Here is a 16,938-nt window from a genome sequence, read left to right as displayed (position 1 = left end):
CTTGTCACAGCGTCTGGCTCAAGACATTGCCAGTTCCATTGCTGCAACAACCTTCCTTGCTCAAAGAGTTGTTTTAAATAAACCACATTTCCAGTTATTTTTATTTGCTTTTTAGCTCTCCACCTTTGCTTCTTCCAGCTTTGCTCTGTAATCAAAAGGGTGAGGAGCTTCCTTTGCTCCTCTGCAATGAGACTGAAACCTCCCACGCGGACTCAGAAGCCACCAGGCTGTGGGGACAATGCAGGGGCCTCGGGAACACGCACTGCAGCCTCGCAGCTCCGCGCACATCATCCCCCCAGCTCTGTACACTCCAGCCCTGGATCTGCTCGCACCCCAACCCCGCACTCCGACCCGCACCGCTCCATCGCACCCCCCACGCCCGCAGCTCCACCTCCGCCCCGGGGACCCCGGGCAGGAAGCGGCCGCAGCCAATCAGCGCTCGGGCCGCGCTGCCGAGCGGAGCCGAACGGAGCCGAGCGGAGCCGAATCGAACCGAGCGGAGCCGAGCGGCGCCGAGCCGAGCCGAGCCGCGCCCTCCCCGCGGTAAGTGCGGGGCCCGGCGGTGCCCGGGGTGCGGGGACGTGGCGGTGCCCGGGGTTCCCTCCCAGTGTCGGGCTCGTCCCGCTGCTCTGTTGCCTCCCCGTGCGGCTCCCAGGCTTTGTTCCGGGAAGGCGGAATGAATGGGGCCGGGCGGGATGGCGGTTTCCTCTCCGTGTTTTGGGGCAGCCCCCGAAAGCTGCACTTAGGGAGGAGATATTCGCACGGATTGCTCCTTTTAAGTCACTTTTGGAGCAAGTCTCCAGCTGGGAAATGGGCAGAACCAGCCGAGCTTCACGGGGAGAAAGATTGGAAAGAAACAAAAAGGGGAGGAGAAGCGATGAGGTTCCGCGCCCGTTCAGTGATGTTTCCTGTTTGTCCTTATTTTCCCCCCAGCTCAGGGTGCCAAGAAGACGTGCAATGATGCTGCTCGCCTTGGGAGTGTTGGTGCTCGGCCTGGCAGGTGAGTGGGGCTGCCCCATGTGCCACTTCATCCGCACTCAATGGTGTTGAGCTGGAAGTGGTGCTCACCAGGCGGTCCCGGGGTCCTCGGGAAGCCTTTGAGCATGGGTGGCCCTAAGAAGTGTGACCTGTGGTTTTGATGGCCATGGGAGCCCACAGCTGGGATGGCTTTGATGGTCATGGGATCCATTGCTGTGACGGCTTTGTGTCCTGGGACCCCATGGCTGCAGTGACCCCATAACCCATGGCTATGGTGGGTTCAGAACCCTATGGCTCTTTTGGCCCTGGGTCCCCATGGTTCTGATGGCTTCCTGCCCATCTAATCAGTGGTTTTGATGGCCTTGGAACACTGTGTCTCTGATGGCCATAGGACCCATGGCTACAATAGCTCTGATGGCCTTGGGACCACATGGCTCCGATGACAGCTTGCCCTGGGACACTACAGCTGTGCTGGCCATGGAACCCCTGGCTCTGATGGTCCTGGGAATCTGTGACGCTGATGGCCGTGGGATCCATGGCTGCGATGGCTCTGGGTGAACATGGCTCTCTGATGGCTTTCTGCTCCAGGACCATGTGTCTGCAGTGGCCATGGGACCCATGGCTGCAGTGGTGCTGATAGCCCCAGGACCCCATGGCTCTGATGGCTGTGATAGACCTTGAACTCCATGGCTGTGATGACTTTCAGCCACTTGACCCCATAGCTGTGGTGTCTTTGTGCCCTGGGATGTTGCAGCAGTGATGGTGGGATCCATGGTTCTGCTGGCTTTCTGACCAGTTCCTCTGCCACCCCCAGGCCTTCCTTCCTGGGTGCCAGTTTTGAGGCTCATCGCAGAGATGTTGATCCTTCCCCTAGATCCTTGAAAAGGTCTCACATCACCCTTGTCTGGACTTAAATTCTATATAGACACAATATAAAAGTGGCAGCTTCCTTTGTCTCAGATGAGATTTTTTTCCCCTTTTCCTCTCCGTATTATATATGGGGAGAACTGGAGAACATTGCCCTTATGGGACATCCCTCTTTGGGACCGGTCTGTGAGATGAGCACGTTGGGAGGGTCAGGAGTAGCAGAGGAATGTGGGCACCACATCCTGGTGTGGTTGGCACAGGAGCTGCCAGCTGGAGTGTTGGTGCCATCTAGCGCTCACGAGCCCAGCCACAGAGCTGGTTTCTTGTGGGGACATGGGTCTCTGTGTCCCCACAGCTGTCACCTTCCAATCTCTTCTTCATGTGGAGAAGCTGCTCTTCCCTCTCAGCTGGCTGTTTTCTTCTCCCTGTCTGCAGAACAAAGACCCCACCGTACCCCTTAGCTACCTCCATTCTCTCTGCACCCTGCCTTTGGGGTGGCTTTTTGTAGACCGTACCAAATCAGACCATCCTGAGCCAGAGACAGGGTCTGACCACCGTGTTCTTCACATCTTGCCATCCTACAGGTGCCATGGACATCCAGGTCCCAGAAGAGCCTGTAGTGGCCCTTTATGGCCAAGATACCACCTTGCACTGTTCCTTCTCCCCCGAGGCCAACTTCAGCCTGAAGGACCTCAGCCTCATCTGGCAGCTGACAGACACCAAGCGCCTGGTGCACAGCTTCTCCGGTGGCAGGGACCAGCTGACTGACCAGGGTGGGGGCTTTACCAACCGCACAGCCCTCTTTTATGACCAGCTGTCCCAGGGCAACGTCTCGCTGCTCCTGCGGCGCGTGGAGATTGCAGATGAGGGCAGCTTCACCTGCTTTGTCCGTGTCCGTGATTACAACAGCGCAGCTGTGACACTGCAGGTGGCAGGTGAGATATGGCCATGCATCTCCATCTGTATGCGGGTGCAGCGGTCCTTCATGATGGCTTTCCTTTCCTTCCAGCTCCCTACTCCAAACCCAATTTGAACCTGGAGCCCAGTAAAGGCTTGAAGCCGGGGCATAAGGCTGTTGTCACATGCCAGTCTTCCTATGGTTACCCTGAGGCCAGCGTCCTCTGGCAGGACAGCCACGGTGCCAATATCACTGAGAACGTCACCACATCACAGGTAGCCAACGAGGAGGGGCTCTTTGATGTGTACAGCGTCCTACATGTGCTGGTGGAGCCTAGCAGCACCTACTCCTGCCTGGTGCGGAACCCAGTGCTGCAGCAGGAAACCCACGCCTCTGTCACTATCACAGGTGAGCCAGTGTGGGCTCAGGTTTACCTCTAAAGAAGGTAAACCTGGTGACACAGAATCAGCCCTGGGGTTGCACCATAACCCATCTCTACCTCCCTGCCCATGGAGTTGCAGGATGGCTTGGGGCTGTCCTGTCTGTCTGTGCTGCTCCGACTGTGGCTCTGGAGGTTCTTGCTGAACTGCAGTGTGGGGTTTTGCAAGGACTGTGTGAGATCTGGGAAGGGTCTGGAGGTGTTTTTATAGTTCTAGCTTTGCTAGTCATCCTGTCCCAGTATAAACCACTCCAGAGAGCCAGTATAAGGCACGATAGTCTTCCTCTCCACAGCATGTAGCCATGCAGCCCCATCCCACCCCAGTATTACAGAAACACTGCATCCCTGGTACGTTCATGCTATCCTAATCCTGACCAAAACACCCTTTGGGCACCTGGAATTACAGTGCTGCTTCCAACCTGAGCTGCTTGGCTTGGGGACCGATGTCTCAGCAAAATTTCTGGCTGGTTCCCCAGCTCGCTTCATTTGTTTTTGAGCATCATTCAGCCTCTCCACCTTGCTGTGACAATGTCTTGCTCTGCTGGTCCGACAAATGAAGGGCTTAGTGGCGTTTATCCTGGATGGCAGTGACAAGGAGTGTGGGCAGGGCTCGGTTGAGGAGCTTTGTAGGGCTGTGCACAGGAGCAGAGTGACGAAACCCATGGTTGTGAGCCAGCGTGCCCGAAATCCAAACCTCCTGGGGCTAAGGAGGGGTTTGAGGCCCCTTCTGTTGCCCTCAGGAGTCCTCAGAGAGGCTCTGAGAGGTGAAGGGATGAACTCCAGGAGATAACTCCAAGGAATCTGGCCCTTCAAACTTCATCAGTGTGTTGCAGAACCCATTCTTGTCATGCTGTTGACTTGGAGTGGCTTTCACTCATCCCCACTTGCTCAGCTTTTATTGCTGCCTTGGAGCTCTTTATAACCTTACACAATCTCCAGCAGTGTTAATTAGTGTTTAATTGGCTCTGCAGTCGCTGGGTTGTGAAGGTGGGTCCCTGGTGGAGCATCAACCTCTTGACTGGTGGCACCAAGCTTTTCCAGCACGTGTCACACAGGCATCAGAAGTTGGCCATGGATAGCAAATGGGACAGCGACAGCACGTCTGTCATTCCCAAACCCCATCAGCCCTTTGCAAGGAGAATTCCCTGCCACCATGGGATCCCTGATGCTGCAAACCCCCTCCCTTAGCATTATAAATAACAGGGTTTCTGGTGTTCTCCCCAAGGCCAGCACCTCGCCTTCCCTGCCGTGGCTCTCTGGGTGACAGTGGGACTCTCCATCTGCATCGTGGTGCTGCTTGCAGTCCTGGCTTACATCTGCCAGAAGAAAATCCGCCAGAGCTGCGAGGAAGAGGAGAACGCAGGTAGAGCATCCCTTGTCCCAGCAGCAGGTGCTGGGGGTGGGATTATTTCTGATGTGAGCGCTACTGTTCTGCTTTGCCTGTGGGATCTGAGATGCCTGAGACTATCTGCCCTGTAGGGGAAGGACTAGGCTTAGCTCACTTGAGGGTTTGTGGTGGAGTGGATACCTGTCTGTCTCTAACTTAAAACAGTAATTCCCTGCATGACTTTACCTCGGTGGTGGCATCTGTCTTTGACAGCTGCTGCCTGCGTGCACCTGTCCAGGTGGCTTTTTCCTTTTGCACACAAATGAGCTTTCTCCTCTGCTTTTTACCTCCCGGCGCACGTTCACCTTTCTGCGCTGCCCCTCTCCATCTCCTCCCCTGCCCCTGCAAACATCCTGCAAGTGTCTGATGCCCCGATGGCTCGGCAGCAGCTCCCAGAATCTGCCTCCAAGCATTTGCCACTGCAGAAATGTCGCACACATTGACACGCGGAAATAGCATGAGACAGAGCTGCTCCGTGCTCGCCCTTGCTCTCCTTTCTCCTTGCTTCTGAAAGGATTACTGCAAGCTGTGCTGCTCTCTCCTGGGAAGCACTCTGAAATGCACCCTTTGAATAATATTTGCGTGCTCGCTCTTGCTTTCCGCATTCTCCCCCTCCTTTGTTTTGTTTCTTTTTTGTCAGAGAGATGTTTGCTCAGAAAGTGGGGCTTTGTTCCTTTAAAAATAAAGCTGTTGTGCTCCAAAATGGTCTCAGCAGCAGCAGCAGCTCGCTGGCGTTCCTGCTTGTCTCCCTCTAGCTCCAGGGCTGATGCATCTCGCCATGCCAGAGCCGTGCCCTGACAGCCCTGTGCTGTGCAAACCCTGGGCCGTGTTCCCCCCTCTCCCTGCCTGCTGTGGCTTTGTTAATTATGTTTTTGTTGTATATTATAAATATCTGTTTCCCTTTGTAGCACAAACCCTGGTGAATGCTCCCTTTTGCTGGAGGGTTTGAAGCACTGGGCAGTATGGCCGTGGCCCCGACTTCGATCCTTTAGAACAACCTGTGATATTTTCTCCCTCCCTCCCCCAGCAGACTTTGCTTTGAACAATAACCCTGTGAGACCCTTTGTGGGAGCTGCAGGAAGCAGGAACATGGGTTTGTGCTGGTCCTTCTGGCTGGGAACAGCATCGTAGGGATTCAGAGCATCCCGCCACCAGGGCCGTCCCTAAGCCCCTGGCTCCAGATGGCAGCCATGCTATAAATAGGGAGTGGAGCTGTGGGGTCACGCACAGACAGGGAAATGCCCTCCCCTGCCCCCCCGTGGGTTTCAGGGCTCAGCACAGGGCTGGAGGAAGGATGCAGGATGCTGTGGGTACCACATGTGAGCAGAGGCAGGGAGGCACAAGCAGGGGTGCAGGCATGAACCCAGTGGGGCTTTGGTGGAGGTCTGAGGGTGCTTCACTCTCTCCTGATTGTTATTTTGTAGGAACGGAGGAGCAGGACACGGAGGGGGAAGAACAAAAGACAGGTAGGTGGGTGCTGCAGGTTCATTCCCAGTGCTCCCAGTACCATGCTGAAAAGGGGGCTGGGAGACACCCTCTGGTTGCACAGCCCTGCCACATCCCAGCATACCAAAAGCAGGGTGGGGAGGGTCTGGAGCTGTTCTGTGCAAGCTGACCACTGCTGGTTTTGCTTTTTGCAGCTCTGCAGCCACTGAAGAGCAAAGAAGACAAAGCAGGTGAGCGTGTCTGCTGGGTGTCCTTGTCCTTGCCATGCTGTGCTTAGAGAGCCTCATCTGTAAGGTGCTTCTGAGGAAGTTTTGTCTCCTGTGCAGGTTTTCCTTGTACACAGGGAGTTTCTCTGGGAGCTAAGACACATTAAAGCATCCCAGGCTTTGCCCCCAAAGCTTTATTTAACCTTCAGGGTGCTGGGTGAAAGCCCGGACAATGAGAAATGGGATCAAGCATCCCAGCTTCCCCCTCTGCTCCAGCCCTGTCCTGGTCATTGCCAGGAATTTGGGTCTCTCCAATGCCTTTCTCTTTTGTGTAGCAGCCAGGTATTGAATTTTGGATGAAAATCTGTGAGATTTGGATTTACGCTGAGGTTGAATCACTGCCGCTTTCACCTTTATTATTAGCCCTGCTATTTCTCTGATGCCGTTTCCCTCTTCACCAATAGATTTATACAAGCCTTTTCTCCCCTCCCATTCCTACATTTAGCAAAGCATTAAATAGCTCTGCTTTCCTTTTTTTCCCCTCTTTTCCATCTCTCCTCCACTCTTACCTCCCCTCTTCTAGCTGCAGACTGTGTTTCTTGGTTTTTCATCCCAAAATTCAAGCCCATCTTCCCATGCCCATGTATCTGCCCCTAGATATCTGTGTTATCCATTACAGGGAGATAGAGGCAGGCACTTCCAGCTCTGCCTGTGAATTATTATTCTTAATATTTTTAATTTTATTGTCTTATTTTCTTCTTCCTTTTTTTCCCCCCAGATAACGAGCAAGAAATTGATTGATGGGAGCTGGGACAGCACCCCATGCCCCACACCAGCCCAGCCGTCCCCTGCGGTGATAAGCCCAGGACACACCAGAGAGACAGAGACACCCCAACCTGCTGCCACACCTGCACCGAGTGCTGTCACTCTGTGTTTTCGGGGTGCCCTGGGGCTGGAGAGAGGCATTGCCTCCCTTTAACCCCAGCGAACTCCAAAGCCACAGCCTGAGGGTACGTCTGTCCATCTGCATCCATAGGGAGCACTGGGCTGAGCCTGCAGGGTGAGCATCACTGCAGAGACACACTAGGATGTTTATTTCACCTTACACCGTTGCACTTCCAACTGGACTTTGATTTTTGCCTTAAGTGCATGGTTATCCCATGCCTCAAATTAACCCAAAGGATTTTCCACAGAGGGTTCTTTTCCTGCCCCAACCCTGAAGCAGAACTCAGGGAACAGATCGGGGCAGTGCAGTGTCTTCACTTTACTTTGGAAGGGTTGGAAGTTGGTGGGCAGCAGAGGGAGGTGTTTTTAGCAAGTGGTTACTCCCACGTTATGACCTGGCTTCAGCTCAGGAATGCTGGAATAAAAAGCACCAAAACCTACTTTTTAAGGAGAAAAAATAAAACAAAAAAAAACCAAAAAACAACACAAAAATAGCATTTTTAAGGAAAAAAAACACCAAAATCTAGTTTTTAAGGGACATTTCTACACCCATAGAGTATACAACAGGTCCCCAGCTGGACCACTGCACCTATTGCCTCATGAAGTGTTAAACTCTTGCACGGGTTGTACTTAAGCCTTAGCATCCCCGAAGCCCCAAGTGTTTGTGACACTAAATAATGCTCTTGTAATGTGTTTTGGGTAAAAACAAAATGGGTTTTGCTTGGGGCACCCAATGCCAATGTGTGTGTGACACTGGGGGACCTCTTGGCTTTTGTACGCAGGCTGAGAAATGGTTTTGCTTGTGGTACGTCACTGGGTCCAGCCATGGGTCTTCTGTTGCTTTTTGATGTTATTTAACATCCAGAATCTGGAGGGTTTTGTGCCTTGACAAATAAACGCATTGGTCGTTTTGGATGATGATTTCTGAGTTGGTGGTTGGAAAAGGGGAGAGTGAGGACGACCTGAGGTTCTTTTCTCACCTTAAAACCCCATTTTCTTCACAAATACACAATGGCCTATACTGTTTGTAGGAGAAAAATAGATTGGTGGTGGAGGAGGTCCAAGGGGCAAGGGCACCTATCTGTAGGACACCCAGCTTCATACTGCATTAAGTGTTTGGGTTGACTTCATGAGATTCTCAGCACAGAAGAGGGAAACCTGATGTCCATGTCTGATGTGTTTCAGGGTGTTTGATGGCCTGAGCCGGAGCTGCAAGACCTGTGCTTGCTTAAAGATGCTCATATTAACACGTGTCTACATATTTTGGACCTCAGCTTTGCTCTGGCTCCATCCCTCAGTCTTCTGCTGCCGTCGTGGCATCATCCACCACTGGGTGATGAGACCTACCTTGATAGCTCCTCTTTATTTTGATACCTAGAGCAGCAGGAGAAAGAGCAAAATCCCAAAGGGCTGCCATCACCTCTGCACAAACTTCATGACATTTTTCCATGCTTTGGCTGCTCTTTAATCCCATCTATCGGTAGGGTTTGATGAACAGAGGAGCTGCTGCCAAGGGATGGGGTCTCCTTCAACCCATCACGGCCAGCAGGGATTATTTTTAGCTGTCCTTCCCGGGCATGCAGCCAGGCACTGCATTTTAATAGAAAAATATTTCTAAAAGCGAGACAAGTTAAAGCGTGCCTGTATCAAAGTCATATTAGGGAAGGGATGGATGGTTATTTCATTTAGGGGCTGTGATATACAATCTGAATTAAGCACTAGTGCAATTTTTAACGAGGTGCCAGGAGGTGCTATTAATATTATTTAGCACTCAGCCAGCGGCTGCGCGGGGGGAACAAAGCCATTAACCCCCCCTGCCCAATGCTGATGGGTGATGGGACGGGTCGTCCTGAAGCTGAGGACCTTCATGGGTGTTAAATGGACTAAGATAGCTCTGCAGGATGCAGGTTAATGGGATGGGATGCCTCCATGGTGCTCGTCATCATGAACTTGGGACTAGACGGGCTGTAGAGGTGATTTCCAGCATCAGTTCTGTCATCCCCCATGTGCTGCACTGCACAAAGAGGGAAGGGGATGTTTTAGGGTGCTTATGTGCCATAAGACAAGCAGATTTGCTTCATGTCCCCCTAAAAAGCTCCTCAGCTCCTGGGTCTTAACTGCTGAAGGTGAGCAAAGGCTGGATGGAGCAAAGGACGGAGCTCGTGTTAGGCAGAAGGAAGCAGAAAGTTTCTTAACTACTTTCCACCTCTGCTTGCAGCTTCTCCTAGAAGGCTCAGGATACAAGAGTTGGCTTTCCATGGAAATAGGAGCCAGTTTAGAGCCATCCACCCCCACCTGCCCCATAAGGTGCTCATGAACCTGTTTTCAGGCATCAAAAGGCCTTGAAAAACTCATGCCTGATGCCTAAATCCTTTTGATGGGGAACAAAAAGGCACTATTTTAAAAAGATGGGTATTTTTAAAGTGTGGTTGGTATTTTCAGAGCCCCTTTCTCCCTCCTGGAACCCATCTCTTTTTTTTTGGTTGGATTGCTCCCTGCTGCCGCAATGCATCTGGTCCCAATATGTCAGAGTTAACCAAGGGGTTGAGAGACGTTTTAATTACAGCCTTGGCTATCCGGCCTCGTTTGTCACGGGCAACTTGAGCGATTTATCCATCAGCACTGAGACACGAGCTGAAGCAGAAGGGAAGAGCAGGCAGTATTTATCTCGGTGACTCAGAAGAGAGATTTGAAATGAAACAGTGATATCCCATAAAAGCCCCTGCCTGGCATGAAGTTGTCTTTGACCCAGGAAATAAATGAGTGATCTTTTAAAATTCAAAGTAAATTCCACTATTTATTTTTCCCCAGCCCTATGTATTTGCTGAGTGAGGCTCCTTTCTTTTTGGGGTGATCTGGGGGCCATTTCACTGCCATTTAATGACCACAGGGTAAATCCCTTGGCTGTGCTCCTGAGCTGGGTGATGTCAGGGGCAGGAGGCAAAGCAAAGTTGTCACTGCTCAATGGGCTGGAGAGAAGCATGCGCTGCCTCAGGTAAGTACAAGTTGCCTCAGCATCGCAGGGTACCTATTCAATTCCCCACTTGATACAGTATTTATCACTCCAGTGGAAAAAAAGCACCCTTGCAAACAAATGGACAAGAAGGGCTGATGGTGCAGTTATTTTCCACGCACAAAATAATTCTCCAGGCTTACGGAAAAAAGCAAGTGCTGATGCTGGTTGGCTCTGGAACGTTCCAAGCTGGGCCCCCCCCTCACCCCCGTCTCTCCATCCCAGGTGCATCCCTAGGGATGGATGAGATGGGTGGCACCCACCCAACCAGCGGGTGGAGCTCCTAGCCCAGGGATGCAAAGAGCAGGGAGGTGTCCCTGATGTCCTTCATCACCAGAGGAAATCTATAGTCACAAATGGAAAGGGCTATTCCTTCAGAGCTATTAAAAGCAGATCACAGTGATGGATGCAGCCGGGAGGTGGTAGATTTTTCTCTTTTTCTTGCAGCCTATTGATCCCAAATGAGAACAAAAACCATTCCCACCCCTGACATTCAGCCTTTCCCACCCAGCAGAAGCTGGCCATGTTTTAGGCCCATCTATCTCCCATCCACCCATTGAGCACAGGCACGAGCCGGGCTCGGAGCCGACCGCTGCTTCCTGAATTAATAAAGAGAGCCTGAGCCACCGGAGAGGTTTTTCTTGTTGTATCATTTATTCATCACTCATAAAACTATCCACACTTTGGGGAGACCGCAGCAGATGTCTAATGCATGGGCCAGCAGGAAAGGGGGTTCCTGTTGGGATTCAGCTGCCTCCTGCAAGTCTGTGTAGCGTGCGCAGCCCCAGACCCATCCTGCAGATGGAGAGGAAGGAGCTTCATCCTGCAGATCCCATTCTGTTGGGTGTGTGTGCAGTGCTACTGTAAGAACACAGCACAGATACGACTCCTTGTGTTAAAATCCCTCCTGGTTGTTCAGCTGCAGGGCATCGTCCCCATGTCAAGTGGACCCCAGTAGCTCTGCGTGACCCCCAACCTCTCCATTGCGCACGGCGATGTAGAGCCATTAGTCATCCTACTGTACGCACCAGCAGCTGTGCCAATTAGCATAATTAACACACGAGAGCCAATTAATCTCTTGATTATGCCTGCCATTCACTTATCAGCTGCTATTATGGGAAGATCAGCTTTTGTACCTCTGCTTTCTATGCAAATAAGCCGGTTATGATGCCTTCATTACTTGATATACAATTACCCAGTGCAGATACCCATGAAATCGAGCACGGACAGATTTGTCAGCACATACAGGCCAGAGCCCAGGTGGATCTGGCAGCTAAAGAGCTATGAAAGCTCCCTCCATGTACCCCCTCGGCTGATGCTCACAGCCGGGCTTTTGGAGAACTTCTAAAATGCTGTGGGAGCCTCTGGCATGATGTTGGCCAGTGTTAGCTCCATTTCAGCCATAGTAAGGGACACATAGGCACAGGCATGTGGGATGATTTTGGCCATGAAGATGTACTGTGGGGTTGCTGGCCCTAGGCTGCATCGTGGTGCTGTGCCACTGGGCACTGTGGCTGGGTGCACTCTCTATGTAGCAACATAGGTGGTAACAGGGACAGTCAGGCCAGCAAGATCTGTGGTCCAAGGAGATACAGGAGGACACAACACGTCCCCACACCCACTCTGGGTTAGCTGTGTGTCCCCACCATGATAACCTCCCAGTGTGTCCCTAAAACCAATGTGACTATGGCTGTTGCCATCCCAAACAGATGAAACACAGGACAGTGCTCACAGAGGGGAATGATCCCAGCTGATTTCCATTGACCTGGGTTGGCCCTGGTTGCTCCAAGGGCTGCAGGAGGCCCCACCTGCAGCTTCCAGGTGCATCTCATCTGGTCTACAAGGTATAAAAGGCATCTGAGCAACCTCTTCTCTATCTGCTAGGTTTTTTTTTGTTGTTGTTGGTGGTGGTGTTGGTAGTGCTAGGATGGGGTCTGGAGGCAGCCTGGGAGTTGTTCTGTTGTGCTGGATGCTGGCTGAAGCAGCACCTTATAGTCCCTGGGATTTCTCTTCAAGGGACTTAGGAGTCTTAAGGGTCCGAGGGGACTCTTCTTGGAGGCCACCCCAGGTGCCTTCCTTCTCCCAGCCCTCCCCATGGGCATGGGTGGATATCTCTCAGCTCCAGGCTGTGTCCCCACTGCACCCCGTGTCTGTGTGGTGCCAGGAGGCACAGATGGTGGTCACGGTGCACAGGGACCTCTTTGGCACCGGGCGCCTGGTCCGGGCTGCAGACCTGACCCTGGGTACGGCTGCCTGCCCAGCCACAGCCCAGAATGCTGCTGAGAACGTGGTGACCTTCATGGCTGGGCTGCATGAGTGCGGCAGCACCTTACAGGTAAGGTGGGGTGCCATGGTGAGGGGCTGCTCCATCTGTAGTGATATTGCTGCTTAAGGTAATGTGCTTTCTCTATGCTGGTGATGGGTAAATGCAAGTTATCATGCAAGTTATTATGATTCCTAATTAGTCTTGGTGAGTGTTTCAGTCCTAAAAATGACCTGGCAAAGTTGATGTTAAGGTCTGGGTTCCTGGTGTAGCACTTACCTGCTTGCAGCAGGAATTAAGTGAGCTGTAGTGTGACTGTTGCAGGGCTGTTTTTCCAAGTATGGCTGCTGTCTCTAAGCCCATGTGAGGCACCCAGTTAACAGCAAGCAGGGCTCCTAGCTTTTTCTTGGCTTGAAGAACATGAAGGACAGGCTATGTCTCCATGGCTGATGTATATCCATGCCCTTGTACAGTCAGTGCTGAGGTTTTGATTGACTGGTTTGCTTTACAAACTTATCAGCTCTCCCAAATGTCCCTTCCAGGTGACACCAGACTCTTTGATCTACAAAACAAGCTTGTTCTATAAACCTACTCCTGTTGGTAACATGGTCATTGTAAGGACCAGCCCAGCTGTAGTTCCTATTGAGTGTCACTATCCCAGGTGAGAAAATAGGACTTCTCCTCTGTATCTATGGGCTTACAGTGATGGTTACATGTTTGTCAACACATCTTTCTGTTTAGGAAGAGCAATGTGAGCAGCAGTGCTGTCCGACCTACATGGGTTCCCTTCCACTCCACACTGTCAATGGAAGAGAAGCTGGTGTTCTCCCTGCGCCTCATGAGTGGTGGGTGTAGTGCTCCAGCCCCATTTCCCTCTGGTACATGTATGGCCCAAGCAGAGCAAGAGCTGGCTACACTGAAGCCTTCAAGAAGGGATACATGGGTTAAGGCCCATGATTAAGGGGCCCTATGTACATGGGAGAGTGATGTGCTTTTCTCCAGAGCAACCTGTAACTTTGGCCGTCCCATTCCAGATGACTGGAGGACTGAGAGGCTTTCCAATGGTGTCCAGCTGGGGGAAAGCCTGCACCTTCAGGCTGATGTTGTGGCTGGGGACCACGTACCACTGAGGCTGTTTGTGGATGACTGTGTAGCTACCCTGAGCCCTGACAGGAACTCCTCTCCCCGATATGCCCTGATTGACCTCAGCGGGTAAGGAGATGGCCTGGTCTGTGGGGTAATGCTGCAGATAGCTGGGGCTGCACTAATGTCTGACCCTTGTTCCAGGTGCTTGGTGGATGGGAGAGTAGATGATGCCACTTCAGCCTTCATATCTCCACGGCCAAGGCAGGAAACTCTGCAGTTCATGGTTGATGCATTCAAGTTTGCAGGAGACGACAGAAACTTGGTGAGAAGCAGCGTCTGCCCCTCTTGACCTGGCCTGCTCTGCTATGATAGTGTTCTGCATGACCAAACTAAATTTATCTTGGATGCTGGTTTAATTTCCCTTCCAGATCTACATCACATGTCACCTGAAGGTCTCCCCAGCAGACCAGGCCCCCAATCCATTGTACAAAGCCTGTTCCTTCAACAAAGCCAGCAGCCTGTGAGTAGCTGAAGGATGTGTGGGTGGGGATAGCTAGGAAGAGAGGGCTCACAAGTGATCCCTTCATGGGTGTTCCTCTTTCAGCTGGGCTCCTGTGGAGGGTACTGGAGATATCTGCAGCTGCTGTGAGACAGGCAACTGTCCATTATATGGAGGATACTCCCGGAGAACTAACCCTCTGTCCAGGTGGTCAGGGAGACGCATGAAGAGGGGCACCTCTTCCAGGCAAGGTAGGGCTCAGTGCATCCTAAATGCAGCCCTGAGTCATGGTCAACTTCCAGCTTGGGATGGCTAAGGTGCTGAGTGGGTCTTTAGGTAATATATCACATCTCAAGAGCAAACTTGGCTCTTCTTCAGTGCTGTATTTGTCCTTATGTCAAACCACTGGAAACCTGCTCTTGCAAGGGCTGCCTTCCTGTAAGCCCTGAAATCTGGAGTGATCAGGATCACTCTCCTTTGACTTCAATATGTTTGTGTCATCTTAGATGGGTCCTTGAAGAGAGCAGAAGCTGAAGTCTCAGTTGGACCACTGCTAATCCTTGATCCAGCTCAGGGATTGTGGAGATCCTCAGGGCGCCGTGTGCCAGCAGGGAAGGCACCACAGGGTATGTGGGTTGTGTGTACATCTGTGCCTTCGTGTCTCAACTGAAGGTGACTCCAGGTTGACCTAGTCATGTTTTTTCCCCTATGATTTTATACCTATATGGAATCTCTAACATAATCAATAGGAGGCAGCCTGGGGAATTGTTTCCTGGCACATCCTGAGAGATGGTGGGAAGCCATTAGATGTGTAGTGAGGGGATTTTTGTCTCTTGCAGGTGCTACTGGAGGACTTCCTATGCTGGTTCAAGTAGCCATGCTCATCGCTGCTGCTGTGTTGAGCTTAACTGCCCTTGGAATATTTATTGTGTGCAAAAGATACAGTCGCCCTCCCAGTGTGTCACTGTAATTCCCTGTTCCTAATAAAAAGAAATGTTTGTCCTCCCTTTGCCCTCAGCGGGAAGGAGGAATGGCAGCCTTGGGTCTGGTCTGCTCCAGTGGGGATGAGATGAGGCACCAGCCTCTAGGTAAGCCAGTGCTGGTGTGGCCATAGGTGCTGGTTTAGCTCTTTTTTGTGGGGGCATTGGGGGAAATCAATGCTGCTGGCAGATGTTAAATGGATTTGGGACTTTGGAAGTCCTGTTTATTCCTCATTAGTGGTGGTGATGCTGAAGGACACGAGAGCAGCTCTGTCAGGGGCTTGTTGATGCTGGAAGTTGATATAGCCTAGAAGAAAGTCCCTACCTCTGAAGATAAGGGGTGGAGGTAATATGATATTCAATCCCTCTCTTTGTTCTGTAGCTTCCCCCCCTCTGTCAGAGCATAAGCTTACCCCTCTTGGCTAAGGTTGCTGATGGTGTGTTCTGCCTGGAATTTGAAGCTATCTATGAGCTCTTTGAACTCATAGCAGCAGGAGCTAAGATGCAACACCAATTACTCTCATTAGGAGCTTCAGTAACAAGTCTTTCTCAAAAAAGTCGCTTGTTTACCCTGTCCTGTGCCTCGCTGCAGCAGGGACACCCCAGGAGCAGTCACCTACAGCCTGAACTTATCCTGTGCACAGGTGTCTATGTGTCTTGCTGTGCTAAGCAGGTATAAATTCATCAGCACTGCATCATGTGAACTGCCTTGTTTCATATGAGATAGGGTCCTGTGCTCCTCCTGGGTGGGTCAGCAGTGGAGGCAGAAACCTTGAACCAAGAATGTGTCTTGTTTAAGGATGGTGTGTTTTGCAAGGGGAATTTCCAAGTTTGTTGGCTGCTTTCTGTCCATATGCTCTTGATTTCCATCTCAAGTCAAATACTTCCATCTCAAGTCAAATCCATATCAAGTCAAATACTTAATGCTTGCAACAACCCTCTCCAGTGAGGTTGGTTAGTATAGACAGCTGTCTCTTAAGGAGTGGTGAGGTACTGGAACACACTACCCAGGGAGGTGATTAAGTACCATCTCTGGAGATCTATAAGGAAAGAGTAGATGTTACATTGAGTGATATGACTGAGAGCAGTGGCTGGTGGTTGGGCTGGATGATCTTAGTGGTATTTCCAACCTCAATGATTCTATTAATTCAATCCTTTTCAAACTCTGTCCTGGACAGACTATATGGAGGCCAAGCAGTGAGCCAGAGAGCAATGCCAAGAGCTCAATTTCTTGTGTATTTTGTTCTGGTTTTTTTGCTATATTTCCCTATATTTGCTGCTGATTAAAGGCATTGCCTTGTCTTGGCAGCTGAATCATAGAAGGAGAATTGTCATCTTAATTATTTTTTTCCCCTTAAGCCCTTGGGCTACAAAACCCTTAGCCATTAGGCTGCAATCTAGCACTGCTGATTTCCCTTACAACATGCTCAGACAAAACCTGAGCAGAGCTATGTTGCTGCAAATGATCCTTCCCTAACAGCCTTATGCAACCTCTTGTCGGGGAATGATCCTGTTTGCACGGAGCAATTAGGCTGGCACTTGTGCTCTGTGGGGTGTGAAGTAGGATCCCCATCCCTAGGCGAGCTTGATTTAGAAGCCTGGGGACAATGTGCTTAGGGAAAATGTTTCCTAGTTTTCTTTCCAATGAATTAAGCAGCTGAGCTGAAATAATCGGGTGGAAAAACGAGACAGCCATGTAAAATTTTCTTATGGGTTGAAATTTCCCCAGATCAGGCTGTCAGCCTTCGTGTTTGATGCATGAGCTGCTTCCTGGAGGAGCTGCAGGAGATTAAAACCCCCTTCTCTTAATTTTTGACTTGACAGAATAATGTGCCTGGGGAGGATGAGCGTGGCCAGGCAGGTCCTTAGGGTGCACCAATGGGGTGCTGATGGCTGACCCTTGGGTATGGAAACCACCACATTGTGGGGTC

General features: G+C 51.3%; 2 protein-coding genes across 5 annotated transcripts; both read left to right on the top strand.

Moving 5' to 3' along the window:
• The first annotated feature begins 458 nt into the window (after window positions 1-458).
• CD276 (CD276 molecule) lies at window positions 459-8,087 on the top strand. 4 transcript variants are annotated; one of them, XM_015872765.3, is made up of 8 exons: window positions 459-543; window positions 934-1,000; window positions 2,430-2,780; window positions 2,855-3,151; window positions 4,408-4,545; window positions 5,994-6,035; window positions 6,210-6,245; window positions 7,000-8,087. In XM_015872765.3, the coding sequence occupies exons 2-8, from the start codon at window positions 958-960 to the stop codon at window positions 7,020-7,022; spliced, it is 930 nt and encodes a 309-aa protein (XP_015728251.2). In that variant the 5' UTR covers window positions 459-543; window positions 934-957; the 3' UTR covers window positions 7,023-8,087. The 4 variants fall into 4 exon arrangements, with proteins under 4 accessions (XP_015728251.2, XP_085371163.1, XP_085371162.1 ...); XM_085515037.1 differs by having other exon boundaries at window positions 459-571; XM_085515036.1 differs by having other exon boundaries at window positions 459-642.
• A 3,116-nt stretch (window positions 8,088-11,203) lies between these two features.
• On the top strand, window positions 11,204-15,063 carry LOC107318449 (zona pellucida sperm-binding protein 3-like). Its single transcript, XM_015872260.3, has 9 exons — window positions 11,204-12,514; window positions 12,985-13,103; window positions 13,184-13,287; window positions 13,477-13,654; window positions 13,730-13,850; window positions 13,957-14,048; window positions 14,133-14,278; window positions 14,534-14,653; window positions 14,867-15,063. Exons 1-9 carry the CDS (start codon window positions 12,107-12,109, stop codon window positions 14,995-14,997), a joined length of 1,419 nt encoding a protein of 472 aa, XP_015727746.2. The 5' UTR covers window positions 11,204-12,106; the 3' UTR covers window positions 14,998-15,063.
• The last annotated feature ends 1,875 nt before the right edge of the window (window positions 15,064-16,938 follow it).

Source organism: Coturnix japonica, chromosome 14 (genome assembly GCF_054131305.1).
Source record: "Coturnix japonica strain WE chromosome 14, WE-NBRP24, whole genome shotgun sequence".
Classification (NCBI taxonomy): domain Eukaryota; kingdom Metazoa; phylum Chordata; class Aves; order Galliformes; family Phasianidae; genus Coturnix; species Coturnix japonica.
This window is presented reverse-complemented; position numbering and strand designations above follow the sequence as displayed.

Excerpts from the sequence above, each read along its gene's own strand:
- CD276 (XM_015872766.3), top strand. The coding sequence starts at position 811 with ATGGGCAGAACCAGCCGAGCTTCACGGGGAGAAAGATTGGAAAGAAAC. Across the intron at positions 4,546-5,993 it reads CGAGGAAGAGGAGAACGCAG|GAACGGAGGAGCAGGACACG; the intron begins GTAGAGCATCCC and ends GTTATTTTGTAG. Across the intron at positions 6,036-6,209 it reads GGGGGAAGAACAAAAGACAG|CTCTGCAGCCACTGAAGAGC; the intron begins GTAGGTGGGTGC and ends TGCTTTTTGCAG.
- LOC107318449 (XM_015872260.3), top strand. The coding sequence starts at position 12,107 with ATGGGGTCTGGAGGCAGCCTGGGAGTTGTTCTGTTGTGCTGGATGCTG. Across the intron at positions 13,851-13,956 it reads CAGGAGACGACAGAAACTTG|ATCTACATCACATGTCACCT; the intron begins GTGAGAAGCAGC and ends TTTCCCTTCCAG. Across the intron at positions 14,049-14,132 it reads TTCAACAAAGCCAGCAGCCT|CTGGGCTCCTGTGGAGGGTA; the intron begins GTGAGTAGCTGA and ends TTCCTCTTTCAG.